Source organism: Mastigoproctus giganteus, chromosome 10, assembly GCF_048544385.1.
Source record: "Mastigoproctus giganteus isolate SK-2022 chromosome 10, ASM4854438v1, whole genome shotgun sequence".
NCBI lineage: Eukaryota > Metazoa > Arthropoda > Arachnida > Uropygi > Thelyphonidae > Mastigoproctus > Mastigoproctus giganteus.
This window is the reverse complement of record NC_143584.1, coordinates 188,747,509-188,774,063: the sequence shown is the minus strand read 5'-3', so window position 1 is coordinate 188,774,063 and position 26,555 is coordinate 188,747,509. Positions and strand designations below refer to the sequence as shown.

Genomic DNA, 26,555 nt, shown 5'->3' with positions numbered 1-26,555 from the left:
ACTGGTTGTGTTGAATGTACCTTGAGACAAAGAAGAAACACATGTTTTTGTGCTCCTGAAAATGCATGCAGGATCAGTCTGACATGTGCATTTAAGGATCTGAAAGATTTAATATGTCACAGTATTGGCTTACTTAGTGAAAGGTGTGTTCGTTGTCAAGCCTTACATTTTAAGTGTGAAAAATCTGAGGATCATTTTATTTTATTGCAGAATAAGGCAATTTCAGAAGGATTGATCAATGGTATGAGACTTATAGTCAAAGTTATGCATTAGAATGTTTGGATCTAAATAATAACAAGAGAAGCTAAAGGAAAATGGGTACTCTTACCGCATGTAGATTTGACTCCATCCAATTCGACTTTGCCATTCTCATTTAAGAGACGGCAGTTTCCTATTCAGCTGGCTTTTGTGATGATTATAAATAAAAGGCAAGGGCAAGCGTTTGATAAAGTCAAAATTTCACTTACTAACCCTGTAGTATTTAGTCAAGGTCAATTGTATGTAGCAATGTCTCATGTCAGATCATTCCAGCATGTTAAGATAAGGTTACCAGAAGGGCACAAGAATATAAAAAATGTCATTTTCAAAGAACTATTATAGAGACTACATTTTGTACATGTGAAATTGTTATGCAATGTGCACATTTTGAATAATCGGATAGATGGTGAACAAAAGAAAATTTATAAGTTTCCTCAGATACAAGAAATGAGAAAGGATTTGAAGCGTACTGGCTTACCTGCTCACAACAAAACATGGACTACATTTCTTTAGGAGAGCTAGAGAAAAACTCTGCTACCAATTGCAAAATTTTTGCAATGGGTACAGGTAGTAAACAGTAAATGCATAAAAACATTTAGTTTTGTCTTACAATAAAATTAATGATGCCTCCTTACTTATATGTTATCTTAATAGATTCTAAATCACACTTAACACAATGCTTGACTACAGTTTCTTTATCATTACAGATAAACAAGAGTTGCATATTTTAAAAATACCAAATCCATGATACCTAGTGGGTATACAGGTCACTAATTTTTTTTTGGAGATGATGTTATATAAATGATGCCACTCAAGCAAGATGCCTATATGCACTTAGTTCCATTACTTCACAAAAAGATATACCTAAACATAATTTTAAATATTAGCAAAGCAAAATTATGTTAGATAACATTTTAAAACTCACTCAATAAAATAATTAAACATAATGCCATCTCCAGAAAACTGCACTGCTTAACTCTTGGGCATATAATGAATAAAATGCTCAATGTACAAAGTTACTGTCCCCTGTAACAAAGAGGCAGGTGTACTACTACCTAACTGCTCTCCCTTAACAAATTCATTAAAATGTCCAAATGAAACTATCTAAAAACAAAGTTCCTAAATTATCAGAAGCAAGGAGAGAGGTCACACTCTCGAGCTGAGCTCTCAGATGAACACAGTCAACACAAATGCCAGACTCAAGTTCTTTGCAAGGGCACCTGTCATCAGCTGCCAAGCCCAGCTTACATAACTTAAGCCTCGGGCTACATCAGTCAAAAGGAAACAACCATGCATTCCAAACTGCAGCCATGGCTTGTTCTTATAATTAACAAAAATTCATATAATTAACAAAAGGCAAAAAAGTTATGATTCTCTTCCTTTGCCAGATCTGTTCCAGTGCAACTATCATAAATGAATCAATTGATCATTCAATTGCCTCTTTATATCATTGAGATGAAAACCCATCATAGTCATCCCCTATGAACTGGACATGATCTGACTCATCTCTCCACCAGGGAGATGTTCAGCTTAGTGAAATAAACAAGACCTGCCTCAATAACCAGCAGATCTGTGGAAGCTTACCGATAAAGTCTGAAGTGCACCCAGAGGCACAGTTCTACATACGCTATGGTTAGTACAAATCAGTCCTAGGTTATCAGCCTTCCATTCACTATTTGTTTGTTTGTTTTTTTTTTTTTTTTTAGTTGTTGGTGCATCAGCTTCTGTGGCCATAATGCACCTCCCAAGGTTTTTGTAGTACTTTGATCCAAGCCTGAGGCGGGATTCGAACCCGCGACCTTTGGGTTGCCAGGCAGGCACTTTACCCACCCGGCTAGCCCGGTCGGCTTTTGATTTTGTAGTATCCTATTACCTGTTAGATTTTTAGTCTTAGTCAGAATAAGTTCACTTTCTATCAATGATTGCTTGACACCACTGATCCGCCTTCCTCTTAGTTTGCCTTTGGGCCTAGAACTATTCACTTTTGTTTCAAATATCAGTGTAACTAATCTTCTTTCCCATCCTTTCTACATGCCCATACCATCTTAAGTTTTCTTCACTTACCTTCAACTGAATATTTTGTTATATCAAGATTTTTTCTTATTTCCTTATTTGTAATATAGTCTTGCCATTCCTTTCATCTGTTAGTTACATTTATATTTATTAAAACTTCCATTTCTGTAATTTCTGGATTTTCTGATCATTTCCTTTATTTTTTATCCAGCATTCAGCTCCACAGATTAAAATAAGCTTAAAAACTGTGTAAACTGCTAATTTTGCTTTTTCGATAATTTCTCTTTTGTTTCAAGATTTGTTTAACTGGCTTTGCTACATTTCCTGCTTTACTTATTCCAATTTTTATTTTCATATCTAATCTTCCATCTTCATTAAAGACTGTTCCTGAACATACAAAATTAGCTCATTCCACTTTTTTGTTATTAGTTATGCACTAAATTTTCTTTGTCTTTCACAACTTTCATTAACTTTTATTTTTGCTTACCTCATTTCACACACTAAACTCTTTACAATCTTTACATATATTTATTCAGATTCTTGAAGATCTTGCAGGCTATCATTTTTGACAATTTGACTAAACTGTAAAAATATTACTGAGCAATTTTGTTTTTCTATGTTGAATTTAGCATTAACTATTTGAAATGAAGATGAATAGAATTATATAAAAGATCAATAATAATAAACAACAACAAAGTTAAACTAATAGAAAATTTTTAAAAAATCTCACCTTAATATTAGCATCCCACAGTTCTTTACAAATTTTCATTCTTTCTTCAGCCATTTTTTTCTGAGCAGATGCTACATACACTTCAGTTTCAGTTGTTCTGAATTTCCTGGAATCTGCCTAAAAGAAGTACAGTAATTATTTTGTTTTGTGATGGTAGACTTTACTTCAGCAAAGAAATTCATTTCCAACTCAGCCATTTTAATAAGTACTTCTTTCGATTATTTCCCAAAAGTTTTTTAATAATAAATTTTTTTTAGTTTTTGTATGGAATTTCATTGTTTACTTTATGAGTGAATAAGAATTTTTAAAGGAAAAATCTGTCTTTTATAAACTTATTTTCTATACCTACTGTGGTGTTAAATTTGTTAAAACAAAACAGATTTTTCTTTTTTTAACACAATAAGTTAGCTCAAAAAATTGCTTTTTTGCAGCTCATGTACTGTTAGCTCAATTCACACAAAGTCATCTTTGGATTAAAACTTGCCTCTCATTTCACCAAGTGCAAAATATTTCCAGATTCTTTCAGCTGCTAATGAAGCCAACTGGAAGCAGTCTGTTATATTTTAGTGTGTGTGTAAGAAATTATGGAAAAATGCCTGCCTGCATTCTGTAATAGACTTGCAGCAGCTAGTATACCAAGACTGCACAACAACATACAGGTGAAATCTAATAAAACCTAATTTTAACATCCAAATACTTTAATTTATCACCTTCCATAGGTTATGCAATGAACACTTTCCCTGAAATTCATCATAAAATTAAGTAACACCATGATCCATACTACACAGCATAAGATGATGATGCAGCACCCTGTAATGCCATACTCTAAAACCAATTCTATTAAACCTGTTTAGCATTTATTAAATAATGCAATTCTTAATGGACAGTAAGTAATATTCAATTCACACTTATACTCTGTAGGATCATCACCTGCATAACTGCAAAAGGTAGTTGTACAAAGCATTACAATATTTGAATATTAATAATAATAAGAGTAATAGCCATACAGTTTACCTATGTGAGGAGGGAAGCAAATAATATATATTTTATTATCTACTTGTTTTTTTTTTTTTTTGTTTTTTTTTGGCCAGTGCAGCAAAAGCCTGATAGGTAACTATCCAGTTGACCTTTGAATTTATTCAAGGTCCGCCTCAACTACCTGTGAAGGTAACCTGTTCCAGCAATCAATGATTTACTCTACAACAATGAAAATTCTGCCTTCATTAATTTTACTAACTCACCTCAAAGCCTTATAAACCTCAATAAGCTCTGTACAGAGCATACACATATACAGAGTATTTCCTCATATGGTTGCCCTTTTGTTGATCTCACCATGCAATTTGCCCATCTTTGGACCCTTTCAAGAATGTCTTGTTTTCAGATGTGGTCTCCATACTTGAATGCTGTAGTCCAAATGTGGTCTTACAATTGCCCAATACAATGGAACTATGATCTCTATATTTCTACAGGATAATGCTCAATAAATCATTGATAGGACACCACAGTCATTCCTGGCTGCCTGCTTACACTACTCACGAAACTTCATATCTGCCCGTATTGTAACTCCCAGATCCCTTTCTATCTCTACTGCTTTTAATTCAGCCCCACCAAGTGTATAATTTATTTTGGGGTTGCTATTCCCCAAGTACTTTGCATTTTGTTGCATTATACCATAGCTGCCACTTTTAGACTCAATGACTTTTCCTCCAAACTGTAAGCATAATATTAGGTTAAAACTTTACATGCAAGATGCAATATTGTAATGAATAAACGAATGCAGAACTCATAATGAGACTTTAATTATACTGTCTTATTTACACATTAACTGCCATGACACAAAACAGTCATGTCTCAGCCTTTTTGGTTTGACAGGACTTGAGACCTATTTTCTCACATGCTTTTTCTGATGAATCCACATTAGATATATTTGTAGAGTTATGGAGAGTTATTTGTTTGAGCTTTCTGAGACAACAGATGCTTCTCACTGTAAAATGTATTGTACAAATATTGAGTAAGTAGCCTGAGAACACAAATATAAATTTAACTTGCAGTTATGTGAAACTATCTAATGTATAATTAGGCTGCTTTATTGAAACCCCTTATAATGTTTCCTTTATTATATTCAAGAAGGAGAATCATATTGACAGTCTTAAAAATACAAAAATTCAAATATAATAAGGCCCAACATACCAAGTAATTAAGCAGAAGAGTGCATTAGCACACCCATTTGAGTGAACCATGTGATTGCATTTAGTAATTGTATTCATTTTTGGAATGATATACCTCAACTATATACATATACAGTACACAGTATGAGGATACAAATATAGTTGCCTATTTTATCTTTCTTTTTATTTTCAGGTAGATAATACAGAGACAGGATGGCTTGGAATTTGATAGCTGACAAACAACAAGTGAGAACTCAAACAATACTAGAAGACCAAGGATGCAAAGTTTGTCCAGATGAAGGGGCATAAAACCTTTAATACTTCTCTCAAGTAGGCTATCAATCTAGGTTTTGTGACGAATTCAAGTGGATAGGGTCCATTATTAATGTACCAAAGAGTGGTTGGCAGTAACTGTTATCACCCCTGAAAACAAAATGTTATTACACAAGCAGTCTTACAAATGCCAACAAAATCAACCAGAGAGCTTCTAAAGACCTTTAAATTTCATGCCAAACTTTGCATAAGTTGATGGCGCATTTACATTTAAAGTTCTGTTGACCAAGGCTAATACACTATTTGTTAGAAGATAAAAGCATGCAAAAGTTTGTCAGCATGCAAAGCACTGTACTCTTTCAGAAGAATATCCGGTTTGATGAAACTTATTTCAAAATTTCAAGCCACATCAATGGGCAGAGCTGTGCCATCCAAATATTCCCACATCATAATAGAAGATCAGCTAAACTAGCCAGGTGTTACAGTTTGGGGTAGGCGCCTCCGTAGCCAGGTGGGCAGGAGGAGCAGTGCATAGCACACGCTTCTTGATTAGACTGGGGTCTGAGCCCGTGACCACCAAATACGGAGGATGTGGAAAGGTCAGGGAATGACCACCGCATATCCCCAGAGCAATATGGCCTTAGTTGCTAATACTCCTAAATAACAAATAACATCAACACAACAGTTTGAGGTGGAATTTCATATTTTAGAATCACTGGACCATATTTTATATTTTCAAATCACTGCAGTATCCAATAACACAGTCACAGATGACACATATTTAAACATGTTGAGGGATATCCTCATGCCACAACTGCAACAGCAACCCAAGTATATAGAACTGCTCTTCCAGAAGGATGGCACCCTCACCTCATGCTTTTCTAGACCAAGAATTTCCTCAAAGGTGGATAAGTCAGCAAGGGTCAACCGAATGGCCATCACAAGTAACCCAACCAATAATGCAAATGGTCTTTTCCTTTTGGGAAATTATTAAGGACAAAGTGGGTATAGCCAGAAATCTCTTACCACTGACAATCTCAAATTCTTCATCACTGACGATTTTAGGAAGTAGATGGAAACAAAGATATTTGTGTCAAAGTGTGTTGGAGTATGGCAGACATATTCCAGGAATATGTGAACAATGAGGATATATATTTTTAGGATCTAAAGGAATTAACATTTCTAATTGTTTTTCTCTATTACACAGTTCATATATAACAACTCTGTACATATAAAAAACACACACACATATAAGTAGACAAGTGACACAAAGATCTTTGTTTTGCCCCATCCTATATAAACTTAATGATTAAATTAGGTCCACTATGGGAACCTAATAGTGGCCTCCATAGCTGAGTGGTCAGGAGTGGGAGTGTAGTAACACACGCTCTTTGAGTAGACCAGGGTTCAAGCCCCTGACTGCTAAATACGGTCGATCTGCCAACCTGCACTGGACCAGCATGGCAAATTATGGTCCATTTCCCTCAACATGAATCATTGAGGAGGCTTCCACATCCTGCAGTGAATTGATAATGGCTGCAGTTTTATGGGAACCTATCTTCAGTTTACTCAGTGGACCTGAAAGATAGCCTGAAAAAGTTAAATTTCTCCATCCAGTACTATACGAGCATACTTAGTGGAGGACTTTGGAACTTTACCAGGAAATTCAATTAATTAAATTTGTATACCATATGGGTATAGCGTTTCCTTAATTAGAAAATATCATAAGCACCAATGTAATGTCCTTTATAATTATATTATTATTTCACATTATTGTATATTATAAAAACTTTTATTTTAACGCAGAGAAAATGCTATATTTAAAATTTTTTTTCTTCTGAAAACAATACAGTAATCAATTAAAAGGGAAACTACTCTTTGAAAATGTCCACATAAAATAAACAATTTCTGTATATATATAAAAAAAAATGGTTCTGATTTACCAATAGCCTTTTTCTGGAAAACTCATTTTAACTGAGCTTTTTCATTCATGAAGTATAAGAATTAAAGGAAAAAAAAAAAACCTGGAAGTAAAAATACCTGTGCTTTTAATTCCATGATGGAAAAAATTCTTTCAATTCCGATACTCATTCCAACACAAGGTACTTTCTTTCCTTTAGAGTCAAACATTCCCACCAAATTATCATAACGACCACCACCTGCAATACTTCCTATGGCAACAGGTTCATCATCCACAACTCCAGCAGCATTTTGGTCTGCAAAGCAATACAACAATAGACAGCATCACAGACATGTTTTCTTATCCTCATTGTACAGCTGAATCATAATTTTTAATAATCAGATTAAGATTTAATTTCATACATAAATGATATCTAATATTTTTCTCAGGTAACCCCAAGCACACAAGGTATAAAACAAAATACTGATCATTTATTTGCATAACCCTACCCTGCTATCAGATTTTATGAAATAATCAATTATGGTTCAAAATATAAATTTTTCACTTTTAGGCGCAAATAAAATGTCATGGTCAATCAAAAAATTGCTGTCATGAACCAGTGCTTGCTTTGTATATATATTGTTTGTTGCTATTTTATAACAAAAAAATTGGTCATTTTTTGACCAATTTTAAGTCAGACACTTAACTGTCTGGCCACTTTATTAAGACCACAGAGGTTTTGACTATATGCAACAATCTATGCAAAAATATGTAAACTGAAAAGTGTATCTTACATTTGCAGGAAAGCACTACACTGTGGGAACTGACCACTAGCCATTTGCATAATATCCTAGTTCACTACCAATGGTGAACTGGGATATTATACGTTTTTTAGTATACCTAACAGGCCGTCATGAACTTACATAGAGGTGAATGTCAGTGCATGTTTACTACAGAAAAGACAATAGCTGCACTTAAGACCAATGTCATTCAAGTCCTTAATGAACAGAAAAATGCCCAGAAAACAACCATGAACAGAAGCAATTGCAGCAAAAAATGTAAGGTGATAGAGTGAGATGCTTGTTGTTCATCAGTAATTATCAAGTGATATCACTGTTAATTGTTAAAGGTTATTTGTTCCATCAGCAAATGATAAAACAATTAACCTCTGAATTTAATGTGAGAACATCACAAAGTACCCCACAAAGAATGCACTCTGGGAGTAAGCAACTGTCACAAAAGTCACTCACTGCAGAAACCAAATGGAAAATACAAAAGGATGGAGGACTGGAGGCAACCATATAGTCTGATGAATCCCATTTTGCTTTTCAACCTTGATCATATAAAAGGCATTGAAACCTGTTGTGTACTGACAATACAGGCTGCTGAAGGTGTAATGGTGTGGGGCATGCTTTCGTGACATATCTTGCCCTCTGATACCACTGAAGAAATTTGTGAGTGCCACAGCATATCTGAACAGTACTGCAGTTCAGGTACAATTTGCATATTTATCCTTATGGGCAAGGATAATTTCAAGATGACAATGCAGCCAACCACTGTGCCAAATGTGTGATAAAGTAGTTTAAGAATATTATTTTTGCTATTATGCTACAGTTGTTATTATGTATTATTTGGTTTTGTTTTCTTAGTTGTTGTTGTTCCTGTGAATTAAATTGGCATTCCAATTTAATTCAAAGTTAATTTCCACATAATTTTTCTATGCTTTTTAATTCATTCAAATATAATGCAATTACAGTCAGTCCTCATATAACACGTGTTTACACTAAACGAATTCGATCGTACACGATTTATAAATAGGGAAACGATATCATATATAACACGAACCGAATTCGCTTATTCACGATTTGCCTTTGTGTTTACAAGAAATTAATTAGTTTTTTGGTTTTTAGGAGCATTAGCAACTAAGGCCATATTGCTCCGGGAATATGCGGTGGTCATTCCCTGACCTTTCTGCATCCTCCATATTTGGTGGTGACGGGCTCGAACCCTGGTCTAATCAAGAAGCGTGAGCTACGCACTGTTGCTCCTTCCCACCTGGCTACAGAGGCGCCTTTTACAAGAAATGGCAGTCGGACACGAAATCACCCCATCTGAACACAACACGGGAAGATTCTGAAAATGTATTTGTTTTTTATATCAGTAAAGGGGAAACACATTTCACCAAAACGTAAAAACCCACACAATTCCAGCTATCGGTATTATCGCAAATGCAATTAGGTCGAGTTTACTACCCATTTATAACAGATTCGACTAGCAGAAATGCAACTGGAAATTGTTTTTATTGTTTTATGGTAGTAACCCCCAGAAATGTGCATTAATAAAATGTGAGGTGTTAATAGTGTATCTCTGCCTTTATGGTGTTGTTTATTCAGTTGCTGCACGCACGCAGCTTTGTTTATGTGTATCAAGCATGCCTCCTCATTTTGTAATTGTGCTTTATTCCCTAAAAATGAGTAAAATACTTAAAAGGTGTGAAAAGGAAGCTTCCTGGTGAAGACACTACAGATTCAGAGAAAAAAAAGAAAAGCAATAGCGATAGACAGAGGCGGAAAATTCTTACCCAGGATAATTTGTAGCGGCCTCATACTAGTGTTTATGGCCAAAATCACACTGGCCTGCATTGTCTTCTGGCCTCCGGCCCACTGGTGTTTCCCCCATAAGGCTTATGGCCAGTCCGCCTCTGTCAATAGAGAAAAAATATGAAATTGTGAAACACTTTGAGCGAAATGAAAGACCATGTGATATTGCACGTGCTACAGGTCTAAATGAGGCAAAGCCGAGAATTAGAAAGAATGCAGAGAAAATAAAAACTTTCATAGCAGGAACAACTAAAAGTGTAACAAAATCCATTAGATCAAGACAAAGAATTGGAAGAAATGGAACGGCTGTTATCCGTTTGGATAGAAGATCAAACAAAGAACAAGTTTGCTTACGATAGAAGCAAAAGCATTAGCAATATTTTATTAAGTAATATAGTCGTAATAAAATACATATTTTATTACAATTATTTATTGTGTATGGTAATGTTTTGGTTACAAATGTGTGTTCAATCTTGGGTGGTCGGCACTTAACCCTTTTCCCATAGGGCCTGTTATTTATGTTGCACGATTTTGCATTGCACAAGGGGTTTCTAGGAACACAACTATCATGTTATACGAGGATTGACTGTACTAGTTTCTTTGGAATTCCAAATAAACTAATAATTGCCACTTACATTAAATTAATTAGGATCATTAGAAGCAAATACATCTGGATATACACAATATTAAAACACTTACCAGTGAGCACAGCTTCATATATGATTCCTGTGTAGTAATCTAAGCCCCGTGCTAGACTAAGATCAAATGAAACCTTAAAAAAATAAGAAGCACATTATATTTTAAAAATAATGTCAATATTAATTAAATGCTTAATGTTTTTTTTAAATATTAATGCATTAATTAATATAAACATATCACTCGTGACACCATAGTGGTTTTGGCATTTTTCACTCATTTGAAATAGTTTGGACTTTTATATCTTGAAAAAGGAATCTTTGCCAATATACATAAAAGCTTTTTTCTTTCTTTTCTTTTTTTTTTTGTCTTTGTTCTCGGTGTTTTGTAAGCTATGCATGTAGTCAAGGAATACATGATTCCATGAAAAACTTAAAGCTTGCAGAAGTTTGATGTTCCCACTGACAAAGGTTCTATAAATTGTGATATAGAATAAACTAGTTAACTTATCGTTTTCAGTGTTATCAATTAGTCTGCATTTCTTAGTGGAAATAATTTATATAGAAACTTACTCATTCAAAGTTATAAGTAAGGAGGGGGAATTAAATATCGATAATCACAAGAAGAGGTTTTTTTTTTTTTTTTTTTTTTAACAGTTTAAGATTATGCAATTATGCACTGGGATATCTATGTAGTTAAACTAATTTAATCATCAGTGAGGTGCCAGACTGTGGTATATGTGGCACAGAGAAAAACCTCATTAACGCTCATTACCGAATTCATACTACCTGATGACTTTAAAATCAATAATAGCTCATGACTGAGACGATAGTTTTGTGTGGTTTACACAGTTCACATAATTTCAAATATTGGCTGACTTTTAATTCCAAGTCATAATTCTGTTTCTCAGAGTAGTACAACATGGTTATTTTAATATTATATCCCTCTCTTTCATACTGCTAACCAGCAACATTTCTCACTCCTACTTCTAAAAGTTTAAGATCAGAATGAGTGAGTGACTTGTATTCTACAATTCATTCGGCAAAGAACAGTTTGCTTATAAAATATGGTAATATAGCACAATGGCATTTTAATTTGCCAACTGAAATGCTGATTTATATTTTGCAACATGAATAGATAATTATTATAACAAACTAACCTTGTCTGAAATTCCAAATATATCACAATAATGAAAAAACAATTTCATTGCTTCAAGCCCCTCTTTTGCCATTTTATTGAACGACAACTTTTCTTCATTCAATAGCTCATTGATAAGTTCTAACCCACCTAAAAAAAACATTCATTGAATATGTGTAAATATGATATATTCATAAATTTATCTATGATATTCACTCACAACTGAAGAGCAGAAAAAAAAAATTCTACTAAATTAAGATTAAAATAATAAAAAGAAAAATGCAAACTACTAAGATTTTCAAATTTATATATTCTTACAACCCTCAAAGCAAATATGAATTACACTACTTTAAAAACTTTAATCCTAACATGGTGATGAACAGTTGAAAGCTGCTAAGCTACTATGGATATACAGTCGATTCCGGTTAATTGGGACACATGGGGACTAGTGCATTTTGGCCCAATTAAGCGGCTGCCCCGTTTATCCAAAGTTTCACTTAAAAAAATTTAAAAAAAAATACAATGGACCCCCACTTTACAATTGGTTCACTGTACAATCAAATCACGTTATGATGGACTCAGCATAGTAAAGTACCGTTCACTATACAATGTGTAGTAAGCGTCGGTCATTGCGATCACGTTTGCGAACTGAATTTTAATTCTATTAAACAGCAAATCTAATGAGCGAAAATAGGAGGAATATTATCCACCGGCTATAAAAGTAAAGATATATTAAGCACAAATTTACCTTTTATTACCTTACCAATTAAAAAATTAAATGATACATGAAAATTGGAAGAATATACGTGATAATCGGAATAATTAATACGTACTGTAATATGTACATACTAACTAGTTGACATTTCTGTTCACTGACATTTGTCGGTGAGGGTTAAAATTTAAAACAGTATAAAGATAAGCAATCAATAACAAACATGGCACACACAAATTTCAAGTAACGCGATACGCGCAAGTGAGAACGGAGTAACAAATTACGAAGCTTTAAAAATAGGAATGAAGAGAAGATTCTGAAAATTAATTTTTTTATATGATTGAAGATTTCCTGGAAATGTAAACAAATTTCACCATAATAACCCACAGAATTCCAGCTGTCAGTATCATCACAAATTCAATAAGATCGAGTTTACTATCCGTTTATGATAGATTGCACAAACAGAAAAGCCCAATAAACAGGTGCTGCTAATTGTTTTTATTGTTTTATGGTTGTGACCTCCAGAAATCCAACCAAGCCGCGTGGTACGGTTGGAGACAATCGTAGGGTAATCTCCAGTGCTGCAGTCTCCTGCCCCGATTAAACGGCATTTTGTCCCAATTAAGCAAAGTAAACTCTGGCTATTTTCTCAATTGGGTTCTGTTTTTTGAAATTTGCATCAAATAAACAGCTGCCCCGATTAACCGGTGGCCCAAATAACCAGAATCCACTGTATAAATAATAAAATTTCAAGTTGAATTTTCTGTTGAAATGCCAGTTGTGCCAAGAGAATGAAAGTAAATTTCACTTGATTGCTTGAATTCAAAAATCAACAATTTCAGCACGAATGCGTTTATATTACTAATGAGATTTTGGTAAAAATATTTTACAAAAAAAAAATAAATAAATAACTTCCCATAGTTATATTAGTCTGATTCAAGATATTTAAATTGGAATTTTTATATCTACAGAGTGAGATATATATTATATGAAAAAATACACTTCCAGAACAAAACATTTTTAACATTTTCAGCATTGAAAATAAATGTTTGGTTGTTGTAGAAATGTTTATGAAAAAACAGAAACAAAGAGCTGGATATTCGAATACAGACATGCTAGATTTAATATTTATTTCAGTCAAGTGGTTTTCAAGTACAGACATGCTAAATTTATTAATATAGATCTGAAGCAGTCATTAAGTGACTTGTGGCACTACTCCTAACTAGTACAAAATGCAACTTCAATCCATATACACATTGCAAGAACTTGCAATGTGTATATGGATTGAAGTTGCTTGCAATTATTTACACATTGCATGCATCAAATAAGATCAGTTTACATTGATCTTATTTGATGCATGCTCAGTCAATATAGGCTACACTTTTGGTTTCAATCTTTTTACACAGAAGTGGCATCCTCATGCTTACTGTGATTTATTTGGACCCTTGGATGCTTATCTAGTTTTTATCAAATGCTTTAGAATAACTTGTCTAATTACTTGTTCTAGAAAAATATCAGAAGCATCACCCTTAACTGAGGATTACTTTATTTTCTGTCAGTATTTTTTTTTTCTTAATATGTGGAGAAAATGTTTTCTCATTCAATGCATAGAGAAAATGTTTTTGCATCTAAAGTTTGCTGATGCTACAATAACAAGCAGGGCAGTTAATGACAATAATTGGGTATATTTATCCAAGATGTAGATAAACTTTAGATGGACTTAAATATACTAGTTAAAGTATAACATTGATAAATACAAGGTTATGCATTTGGCTAATAGTAATCCTAGGATAACACACTATTCAGGTAGCAATAAATTCAAGGCAGTGGATAGCGAAAGGGACTTAGTGTTAGTATTAGACATATAGTGCAAGAAAGCCACAGACGTTTGCTGCACTGGCCAAAAAAAAAAGTAGACAAGAAAATAAAACTTATGCTCTTCCCTCCTCACATCGATAACTATCCAATTAACCTTTGAATTTCTTCAAACTGAGCCTCAACTACCTGTGAATGCAATTTGTTCTAATAATCAGCAACTTGCTGGCTAAAGAAAATTTCCTATGATTTAGTCTAAGCCTCATCCCCTGTAATTTGAACTGATGCCCCATAGTTCTGGAATTCTCTACAACAGTGAAAATTCTGCCTTCATTCATGTTACTAACCCCTCTCAGAGCCTTATAAATCTCAATCAGGTCCCTCTAAGGTGCCTGGTTGCCAAGCTCTGTAGTACATATAATCAAAGTCTTCCCCCCATATGATTGCCCTTTTGATAATCTCACCATGTGAGTTGCCCATCTTTGGATTCAAGGAGCTCAATATCTTTTTTTCAGATGAGGTCTCCATACTTGGACACAGTATTCCAAATACTGTCCTACAATTGCCTTGTACAGTGGGATTATGACCTCCCTATCTCTACAGGTTGTTTGATACATCATTGATAGGACACCGTGGACTTTCCTGGCTGCCTGTTTACACTGCTCAGAAAACTTCATATCTGCTGTATTGGAACAACTACATCCTTTTCTCCTTCTATTGCTTTTAATTCAACCCCACCAAATATATAACTTATTCTGGGGTTGCTATTTCCTAAGTGTAAGACCTTGCATAGCTACCACTTTTCTGACCATTCTTGCAGCCTGTTCAAGTCATCCTGAAGGAGAACTGCTTGTACATTAACTGGCATACCAGTCTTTACGTCATCTGCAAATATTAACATCACACCTTCTATCCCATCATTGATGTCATTTATGAAAATCAGAAACAACAGTGGTCCAAAAACCGATCCTTGGGCAACCCCACTTCTGACTTTACACCAACTTGAAGAATATCCATTAATCACAACCCTCTGCCTTCTGCCCTGCAGCACCCAGCAATCCTTCTTAGAATTTTTTCAGTAATCCCAACATGTTCCAGCTTATACAATAATCTCTCGTGTAAGAATGAGTCGAAAGCATTGCTAAAATCCAAATAAACTATGCTGAAATTTTATTCCCTACATCCAGCAACTGTGTCAAACAACTGTTCCCTACATTTGTGTCAAAATAGCTTAACAGGTTAGCTAAACATGATTTTCCCTTAACATAAACCATGCTGTATATCCTTCAGAATGCCATTTCTATCTAAATGTCGCTGGATTGCATCTGTCTCTTAATTATTGCATCTAAGATTTTCCCTACCACTGAAGTCAGACTAACTGGTCTGTAGTTACCAGTTTCACTCTTAGCACCACCTTTATGTATTGACAATATGTTGGCACTTCTCCAATCCAAAGGAATCTCTCCTGAGTCCAAAGATGCCCTCATAATTAACTTCAATGGTTTAATACACTCTGGCTGCCTCCCTCAAAATTACTGGGTATATGCCATCAAGCTCAAATTTTTTTCTAATAAACAGTCACCTATAATTTCGAAATCCTTAATTTCGTGTGGATTGGCCTCACTTGCACAGCCTCTCCTTAGCATAAAGGGTCTTTCATCAGTAAAGACCAATGTGAAGTATCTGTTCAATTCATCAGAAACATCAACTGTTATCTAAGACTCTCCCACACACAGTACTCACTTTTTTCTGCACTGGGTGTGGAGTTTCATAAAAAGGAGTTCCAAAAAAAATATCACATCAGACTGTACAGTTACTTAGGGTAACTGTATAGTTTGACATAAAACTCTGAGTAGCAGAGCAGACAGACTGCTAGAACAGATCATGGGGGTTCTGTAAATGATATACAATAATACCCTGAAGTTACGTGATAGGTGGGTCCGACGAAAATCGCTTAAGTCGAATTCGCATAAGTCTGGGTACAACTTTGCATATAAATACATATAAATTTTGTTTAATTGGGACCAAGGACTAATAAAAACACTAGTTTAGAAGAAAAATATTTAATAAAATTGCAGTTCTTTATACATATTAATACCAAATATGTATTAAAAAATAAATTAGTCTGACAAAAAAAATTTAAACAAATTTTAAAAAACAAAAAAAAAAAAATTAAACAAATTTGTTATTTATTAATTTATTAAACAAATTTGTTATTTGTTATTTATTAAACAAATTCATCGTCTGACGACACAGCACCTTCATTTTTTCACGCAGAATTTCTTCGTAGCAAGCTAATAATTTTTTTTATTCCTTGCTTTGTACAAAGGGTACTAGGAAAGTTTTGCAATATGACGCAACAATGAATCACATGAAGCTGCTTGTTGCTGCATGTTAATACATGTTCATACGTGCATAGTAGCCGCCGTGCCAAGTCGATGGGCTCAGTTATTCATTAGTGGTGAGAGTGTAAAGTGCTTGCGATGGCATCGTGGTCACGAAATGAGATAAGGACAGTTTTGCGGTATAATTTCGTGCGTGGTTTAACCATAGACCAGTGCTTAGAAGAAATGACTCTTGCACTAGATGATGATTGTCCATATCGTACGATATTCAGGTGGTATAGAGAATTCCAAAGGGGAAATTTCACTCTGGAGGATTCTGAGAGGCCGGGAAGGCCACGAACGTCAGTTACGGAGGAAAACGTTACTGCTGTGAGGAAAATGCTTGACGAAAACAGGTTGTTATTTGTTATTTGGTTTTTAGGAGCATTAGCAACTAAGGCCATATTGCTCCGGAGCGGTGGTCATTCCCTGACCTTTCCGCGTCCTCCGTATTTGGTGGTGACGGGCTCGAACCCCGGTCTAATCAAGAAGCGTGTGCTACGCACTGCTGCTCCTTCCCACCTGGCTACGGAGGCGCCTGACGAAAACAGGCGAGTGACCTACCAACAGATAGAGGATACTTTGGGCCTAAATGCACCAGCAATTCGTTCGATTCGGCAAGATCATTTGCACGTGAAGAAACTTTGTTCTCTCTGGGTGCTGCATCAACTGACTGAAGAGCAGATGACACGACTTGTGACTTGGTGCCGGGAGATGTTTAAAAAGTTTGATAAGGGACAATCTCGGTATGTGAACAACATCGTGACAGGTGAAGAGACTTGGCTGTACTATTACGATCTGCCGACCAAGGCTCAAAACAAAGTTTGGGTCTTTGATGATGACGACACACCCGTAATTGTCAGAAAATCCCGATCTGTAAAGAAGAAAATGATAGCTGTATTTTTCAAATCGAGTGGAATTGTGGAACGTGTCGTTTTGGACACGCAGAAGATAGTCACAGCTAAGTGGTATACTGAACAATGCCTGCCTAAAGTCATTGGATCTATGAAGAACCTGCGGCCAAAGTCAAGAATGGACACCTGGTACCTCCATCACGATAATGCTCCAGCTTACCGCGCCAAAACCTGCACCGAATATTTGACCACGACAGGACTGAAACTTCTCGAGCACCCTCCCTACAGTCCAGACCTTGCTCCCTGTGACTTTGCACTGTTCCTGCATGAAAATGAAGCTAAAAGGGAGGCGGTTTTCCAGTGATGAGGACCTTCTACGGGCTTAGGACAACGAGTGTGCTTTACTCCCTAGTGAAACTTGGCAGAACTGGTTTAAAGATTGGTTTCGGAGGATGGAGAGGTGTATTGAATGTAGAGGAAATTACTTTGAAAAAATTAAATAAACAAAGCTGTATTGCAAAACTTTCCTAGTACCCTTTGTAGCTTTAAGGCGTTCTTCGTTGGAGTCTATGTTTTCTAAAATTTTTAAGCCCTTTTCTATTGGGCTGAGACCTGTCAAGCTTGCAATTTTCATGTGCTTTTCTGGTGGAACTGGGTCTGAAGTGTCGGATACTTCAGTGACGTTTTGCTCACGCATCTCTATGAGCTCATTCATTGTCAGCTCCTGACTATGTGAATCCAACAGCTCGTTGACATCATCACCATTGACTTCCAAATCTAATTGCCTGGCAAGATTAACAACTTCTTCTATCACATGAGCGACATGATCAGTTTCTGGCGTTTTTTCGTCTCGTTTTTGAAAAAAAAAAATGGACAAAGTTTCTTCCAGACACCATTCAATGTTTTTTTGTGAATTTCAGCCCAAGATTCTTCAATGATTCTTAAGGCATCTAAAACATTGAATTGTTTCCAAAAGTCTTTAACAGATATCTCACTATTTTGTCTCATAGCTTCATTCAGACGTGCAAACGAATGCCTCGTGTAATAAGCCTTGAATGTTTTGATGACTCCCTGGTCCATTGGTTGAAGCAAGCTGGTTGTGTTTGGAGGCAAAAACACAGCTTTCACACGTGGGTTGAAATTAATTAGGGTGGCAGGAGGGTGACCGGGTGCATTGTCAATAAGAAGCATCACTTTAAATGGAATCTCTTTAGACTTGCAATTACGTTCGACTTCGGGTATGAAGTGGTGACCAAACCAGTCCTCAAAAACGGAAGCTGTCACCCAAGCTTTATGATTTGACTTCCAAATCACTGGTAAGCTAATTTTAGATATACACCAAACGAAAAAATCAAGAACCGTGTAACTCTGAGTTCGCGTAAGTCGGGGTATTACTGTACAGGAATTTTGTCAGTAAGGAAAAGAACTAAACTAAAATTTGAGTTTTGTACCCTGGTTTAGAATCTCATTTTAGGAAGGATATAAGTCTGTTGGAAAAGGTACAGAGAGAAACAGTAAGTCTGGGGGGTGCTAGGCATCTATTGTGTGGGGACCTAACTGAGGTGCTTAAAGTATTAACAATAGGGTTACCATCTTCTGCACTCATAAAAAGAAGACATTTACATGTTTTGGGGTGAATAAAAGAGGACAAAAAGTTCATCTTGGATTAAAAAAGAGGACAGAAAAGAGGACAAATACATTATGCAAATAATAAAATAAAGACAATGTAAACCATATTTACTGATGTTTAGGATTAGTACATTCATATTTGTCTTGAGAAATTATTTCTTTCAATAGCTCTGGATTGCCTCTCAAATATGTGTAAAAATCAACAAGACATATGTTTGAAATTGTACTGCAAAAACAAAATAACTTTTACAGAATTGACATTTAACCTGTTCCTTTCTTTCATCCACTGACTCTCTCTACATTTGCATTGTGAGGAGGAATTGCAAAGAAAAACTGGGCAATTTTCAACAATTCTGAATGGAATTCAATATTTTTTGAATTACTAAAATATTTGGCCGACTTTTCATGTATAAGCATGTTTTTAAAGTCTTTATTATTCATTCGACCCTCAAAAAATTTCCTCAAATTGTTAAATTGGTCAAAACACTTAACATCATCAGTTGTTACCCCTTTGTCAATCAAGTAGGAAATAGAACATTCTACGTCGTTGCAGCTTGGTGCTGCATCCATTTTCATCCAAATAAAACAGGAAATGTATTACATATGGTGAAGCCACTTATCTAAATATTCCATGCAATTTCTATACAGATTTTTTGTATCACTAGAAAATTTTTCACATTCAAGTACAAGTCCATTGTGTTTTTTGTATAGCATTTACTTTACTCTTAATGGCATGAAGTTGTGATCCATCCATTTCGAGATAATTTCTTTCACTGAGACTGACATCTAGCACTTCTGCAGCTGAGTTACTTTCCCTTTCAATTCGTTGTATGTGTGTATGGAATACACTCATAAGTGATTGCATGAACCAAAGATGAATCTCACTAAATCCATTTTCAAAGAACCTTTTAATCATAATGGGAGGTTTTTCTTGGGACAGAAAATAAGCCTGTAAAGCTGGAAACATATCTATGAGCCTTGTGATGCTTGGAAATAATGAAAGCCATCTCATTTTGCTGTGAAAAAGGAGCTGTCTATATTCAATCTCAACAAACTCACAGTATTCCTTAAGCTCTTCAGTCCAGACTGTATAATTATGAAAATACTGGTAAATTTTAAAAACAATGTTCTGTACATCAACTTCCCAAAGTTCTGCAGCATTCTGAAAACAACTGTGCAAAATATGTGCAGGGCAGCCCACTCCAGTCAAAGTCTTGTTATGCAACAATTTCTTTAATTTTGCAAAGACATTATTCCCTTCTTCATTTCGTCTCAGTCCTCCAAACATTGTATTGCAATTGTCCCCAGTGAATGCAATACATTTTTCACACAAACCATTTTTTTCAAGAGTTTCTTTAACATACGTAGAAATGGTATCTGCAGTCTTGTTAGGCATCTTCTGTAATTAAATTAATTTTATTTGTAACCCTCCTTCATTTACATCAAAATAATGAATAATTAATGGGAAGATTTTTTCAGAACCATGATTACTTCCATCAGTTGAGACCCCACAGTATGCAATTTTATTTTCTTTTAAAGTTTTTACAATAACATTAAGAAAATGATTTACAAGTACAAAGTTTACAATGGCTTCTGTCTTGGTTTTAGCGCAGGAAAATCTTTTTGCTATCTCAGAATCAAAAAATACATTTTTCAACATGACAGTTGTGCAATCCATTGATTTGTAACTACTACGATGTTTAACAGTGATAAAAGCAAAGGCACCCTCTGCAGCAGCCGGATCATATTCTATTTTACCGACAGCTTTGACAAAAAAATTTGTCACCTTTCCCAAAGAGGCCTCACCTTGAACTGCTTTCTTGTGCTTCTCAGTTTCAATGTGATGCTTCAAATCACCAACCCCTTTATTGGCTACTGAAACATATGTCCCCATTCTGCAAACTTTACATTCAGCTTCCCATTCCTCTCGGCCAGATACAAAACATGGAAATTTGTTTTTCATCTCTTCTGTAAACATGCCCTTCCTTTTAGGCATTTTAGGGGAAGTATAGTCTTCATAATATTAATTTTTATAATTGAAATAATAATAAATATTTTTTATTGTAAGTGGTGAAGCATAAATTTTATTAAGGTTAGGTTATGTTTTACATTCACAACTAAACTAATCTAATTGCAGAAAAGTACCTACAGGTATAAAGATGGATAATAACTATTTTATTATGAGGGTACCTCGGGCCTCCATAGCCGAGTGGGCAGGAGCAGGAGTGCAGTAGCACACACTCTTTGAGTAGACCGGGGTTCAAGCCCCTGACTGCTGAATACGGTCGATCTGCCAACCCGCACTGGACCAGCGTGGCAGATTATGGTACATTTCCCTCAGCATGAATTGTTGAGGAGGCTTCCATCCTGCAGTGGGTTGATAATGGCTGCACTTTACTTCTTTATTATTTTTTTTTTTACCTCGGGTCACGAACTTAATTCGTTCTTTGACTCCGCTCGCGAACTGAAACAATTTTTCCCATTGAAATTAATGCAAATACAATTAATCCGTTCGCCCGCCCCAGAAACATTGTTTTTTGACATTTTTATGGATTTATGTGTGGCAAAAATATATAATATAAAATATACAGTATAAATTTTTTCCTTTGTGGTTGATAGTTGCTGGCGCAGGTAGATGGTAGAGGAGGAGGAGGAGGAGGAAGACTACTCCTTCGAAGGAGAGTCCCATTCCATAATAACGTCGGACATTTCTGGTGTTTTTTCTCTTGTTCGTATCCTGGGAAATGGTTCAATTGCTGGCTCGGTGGCTGGTGTTTTCACAAGATAACGATCCAGAGACATTTGTCTCTTTCTTTGTTGGATAATTTTCCGAAAATGGGACATCACATTGTCATTTAAAATGTCCACTGTTCTGCTGGTCACAGTTTTGTTAGGGTGATGCTTCTCAATGAAAACCTGCACTTCACTCCACTTGCTACAAATTTCTTTGATCTCAGCACTTGAAACATGTACCACATCTTCCTCCTCCTCTTCTGAGTGCTCCTCCTGCATAACTTTCATCTGTTCACATTGCAACTCAAGTTCTTCTGTGTTGAGTTCTTGTCTGTGGTCCTCCACCAGCTCCACCACATCCTCCTCGTTGACCCCAAGACCAAACTCTTCCCAATGGTCACAATCTCGTTTACTAGTTACATCTGTCTCCTCGAAGTCTATCAGGCACACAACCTGGCCAAAGTCTCCTCCAGGCAGATTGAAACGTGCAGTTAGAGACATTGTTCCATGCCTTGTCAATGAAGTTTATGCAGTGGAGGATATGGAAGTGATCCTTCCAAAAATCACGCAGGGTCAAATCCGTGTCATTGGTCACCTGGAAAAAAGAGCCTTTGTATATAATTTCTTGAAGTTGGAAATTACTTGCTGGTCCATGGGCTGGATGAGAGGAGTGGTGTTAGGAGGCAGAAATTTGACTTTTATGAAGTTGTATTCAACATCAAGGTCTTCTTCCATACTTGGAGGATGGGCAGGAGCATTGTCCATAACCAGCAAACAGTTAAGGGGCAAATTATTTTCCTCAAGGTATTTCTTGACAGTTGGCGTAAAAACTTCAGTCAACCACTCCATAAAAAGTAATCTCATTACTCAAGCCTTGCTATTCGCTCTCCACAATACCAGAAGTTTACCCTTTAGCACTTTATTGCGTTTAAAAGCGTGTGGATTTTCAGAGTGGTAAACTGAAAAAGAGGCTTAATCTTACAATCCCCACTTGCATTAGCGCACAATAAAAGTGTAAGCCTGTCCTTCATTGGTTTGTGGCCAGGCAGTGACTTTTCCTCTTGGGTTATGTAGGTCCTTCTTGGCATTTTTTCCAAAAAAGTCCTGTTTTATCGCAATTCAAAACTTGATGCTACAAGGAAGCTTGCTTCCTTGTATCATTAAAAAAAATATTAATTCAAATACAAACAGCAAAGTAAAGTGGAAAAAGCAGGAAATATTTTCAAGAATAGACAATGAAATTCAAATAATTCATATAATATAACATATTCGCACCTATTTTGGTTTTAAGATACAGAATATTAAATGTTTGCTATGAATGAACTTTTAATGTAGATTTCCTGGAAGAAGAAATAACAATAAAAATCAAAGGTTATTGCTATCTCTTTAACTCATCAGGAGGCCCATCAAGGTTTGAAGTTAAATTTTAGGGTCAGGCAGATCCCGGATTTTAATCAGTTATAGTGTAGTAGTTTATAATATATATATATACAAAAAATTTGTATATATATATATATACGAGATATTTATTTTTATTTCAAACTATATAGCTTAAGAAAAAAGTGTAACCATAACCTACCAAGGGCCCTAACCTTCTCAATATATAGTTAAGTCATACTAATTCCAATATTAATAAAATAAACAATCAATATTACCATAATGTTGTTACTAAATAAGGCTTACATTGAAAGGCACATCAAATGGGGCTAGTGCCTTTCAATATATGCCATCAATAACAACATGGGCTATCTGTTTTTGCTATTTGCATGCCAGCCTCACCATATTCATATATACTAAATATAGTATACATAATAGCTTTAAGATTAAATTTAAGTAGCTAAATGAGCTAATGTAACCAAAATAAATGTGAAACTTGTAATATAAAATTAGAATGGCAAACTGGCAAAATATAACTGTTAGCCCTACAGATAGCCAAACTCTTAAACATTAATGGAATATTTACACAAGTATTTCTGTTTCCGTAGCAAAATGGACAGGAGGAAAGAATAGTAAGGGCATAAGCTCAACAAACTAGGTGAAAGGAATAGGCAACAAGTACAGCAATAGTACCTCAATCTCCCTTGAATTACTCTAATAGATTTTGAGGCATAAGATACAAGAGTTAGATAGCATAAAGATAAAAGTAGAGGTAAAGACAGCAAACTACTTCGGAAAATTACTGGGGGTTGCTAAGGGACGGGGATTTACACCCCCGGTAATTTTCCGAAGTAATTTTCTAAATATTAGGCAGTCACTTAACACATGCACCTGCTAATCTCTGTTACAATGTGATACATGAATTTTGGGATACAGTTCCCCAAATTTCTGTTTAACTTCTACATATTTACCCCCACAACCAAAACCATTGTTCCACCAAAAACACTCGAGCCTCATTGACAATGCTATTTGCACAGTGCTTGCATTTCATCTAAGCAGTTCACTGTTTATAGCAGTGGAGTCCAATCTACAGCCTGCGAATAATTTTTAATATGGCCCGCGTGGCCATGAAAATTGCTAATTTGTTCGGATCAATGTATGTTTGCGAGCAAATTTTTTCACGCATGAAATCAAATATTTAAAAAGACAGAGAATAACAGGTGAGCATCTTCATTCCGTATTGAGAATTGAAAATTTTCGACGAAATTTTGAAAATTATCTAAAAATATCCAGCCTCAATCATCTCATTAAATGTTAAGTTTTGTTCAGTAAATATTATTGTGTATTGTACTTAAAAAAAATTTTCAAATATTTTCAATTTTAGGTGTATCATTATATTTATTTATTCATCTTAATAATGAAAATCACTGATCCTTTTCAGGTTGTAAATTTTCTAAAGTGAGCATTTAAAAACAAAGGTAAGGTATTTTTTTAAAAAAACAAAAGTAAATCATATTTTTATAATTTTAATAAAATCTAAAAAATAAATCACTGACAGATTTGTTGCACATAAGTGTTGGGAATTTGCATTTTTTTATATAGCCAGAAAATAAAAAAACAGTAACATGAAAACAAATTTTCCTTTTACATGTAACGAGATATGGAAAATGTAACACTAATTTTTCTCGAATCACTCAGTGCAGCCCACAAAACAAATCTAACTTTGAATATAGCCCCTGTACGGGGAAAAGGTTGGACACCACAGGTTTACAACATAACTGGTTGCAGGGTATGTTCGTGTCAGATGGCACCTGGGATTTCTCCCATCTCCGCTGGTTGAAGGGTAGTGGGATGGTTGAGTACTAAGGAGTCAAGACTAGTCTTAACTCCTAGTATGCAACCTAGTATGATATTTGTGTTGCTAAATAGTAACACACAAGATTTTCAAGGATCTATGAATAAGTTAGGTATAGGCTGTAGAGATTTGGCATGAAAATTACTTACACAAAAACTAAAAGTTATGAAAACAGAAATGTACAGAAAATTTAAAGCATGTGTATTGATAACTAAAACACAGAAAAAAGTTAGTAATTTTTAGGTATCTAGGAACAGTCTTTAATGAAGATGGAAGGTAAGACGTGGAAATAAAGAAGAGAGTAAGCACAGAAAAAGTACAGGAAGCTGGCTAAACAAATACATTTGAAGCTAAACAGAAATTAGCCAAAAAAAACAAATAGATAAATTCAGCTGATTGTAACAGTTTTTAAGCATATTTAACTTATGAAACCAAAAGCAGAGTAAGAAATAATATTGAGAAAAATAATGAATAAAAGGCTGACAGAGCAAGACTAATTTTTAAAAAGAATGATGAGATTTCTCACAGAATCAGAAGTGATTCTAAAACCTTTAGTGATTCTAAAAGCTAAGGATTAACAGAAAATATGTTGAAAATTTGATATTAGTCTAACTTTTCCTTGTTGAACAATGTCATGCGAAAAAAACATGCAAAATATATTTCCATTTATACATATACAAGTAGTTCTCGACCTTACAAGTTAATTCGTTCTTAGTGCACGCTCATAAAGCAGGAATTTATTTCCCATAGACATGATGTTAAAATTAGGGGTTACGTTATCAACAATGAAATTAGTTCGCTAATTAGTTTATGTTTAAACAGCGATTGATTTATCCAAAGAAATGAAAATGTAGCCTGTAAAATCAAGCAAATTATAATAATAGAGAAATTATTTATGACTTACAAATGTTAAAGAACGTTTATTCTTCATCATCATCGGCTAAATGCACACTCATTGGTTTGTTGCACAAGGAGGAGGAGTCTTCTTCAGAAATGTTTCAAGGCGTTTATTTCCAAGATAATCTTCTCTTTTCTTTATAAATTTCAATAGCATGCATCAGCATTTTTTAATGGAATGCACAAATTGCATCTAACGTGATTTGCACGGAGTAACAAGTTTACAAAGCTTAAAAAAAGGAATGAAGAGAAGATTCTGAAAATTTATTTGTTTTTTATACAATTGAAAATTTCAGTAAAGGGAAAACACATTTCATCATAATAACATAAAACCCCACACAATTCCAGCTATCATATTTTCACAAATGCAATAACATCGAGTTTACTACCCATTTATAATGCTTTCAGTAACAGAAAAGCCCAATAAACTGGAAAGTGCAAATTGTTTTATGGTTGTGACTTCCAGAAATGTGCTTTAGAAAACTATCACAAAGCCATTCAAAATTGGTTATTATAGCATATGATAACAATGAAAGTGTAGTGCTTTTAATGATTTGAATTGGTAACTAATACAATTTACACTA

At 34.9% G+C, this 26,555-nt stretch overlaps 1 protein-coding gene across 1 annotated transcript in view; it reads right to left on the bottom strand.

The window, feature by feature from the left end:
• The window catches only part of LOC150079659 (histidine--tRNA ligase, cytoplasmic-like), a 90,811-nt gene that overhangs the window by 10,600 nt on the left and 53,656 nt on the right, over positions 1–26,555 (bottom strand). Inside the window, exons 8-11 of the mRNA XM_090383528.1 lie at positions 11,738–11,865; positions 10,642–10,714; positions 7,483–7,658; positions 3,002–3,118 (exon numbers count right to left, since the gene is read on the bottom strand). Of these exons, the coding sequence (XP_090239654.1) occupies positions 3,002–3,118; positions 7,483–7,658; positions 10,642–10,714; positions 11,738–11,865 (494 nt within the window). The remainder of the gene's footprint in view (positions 1–3,001; positions 3,119–7,482; positions 7,659–10,641; positions 10,715–11,737; positions 11,866–26,555) is intronic.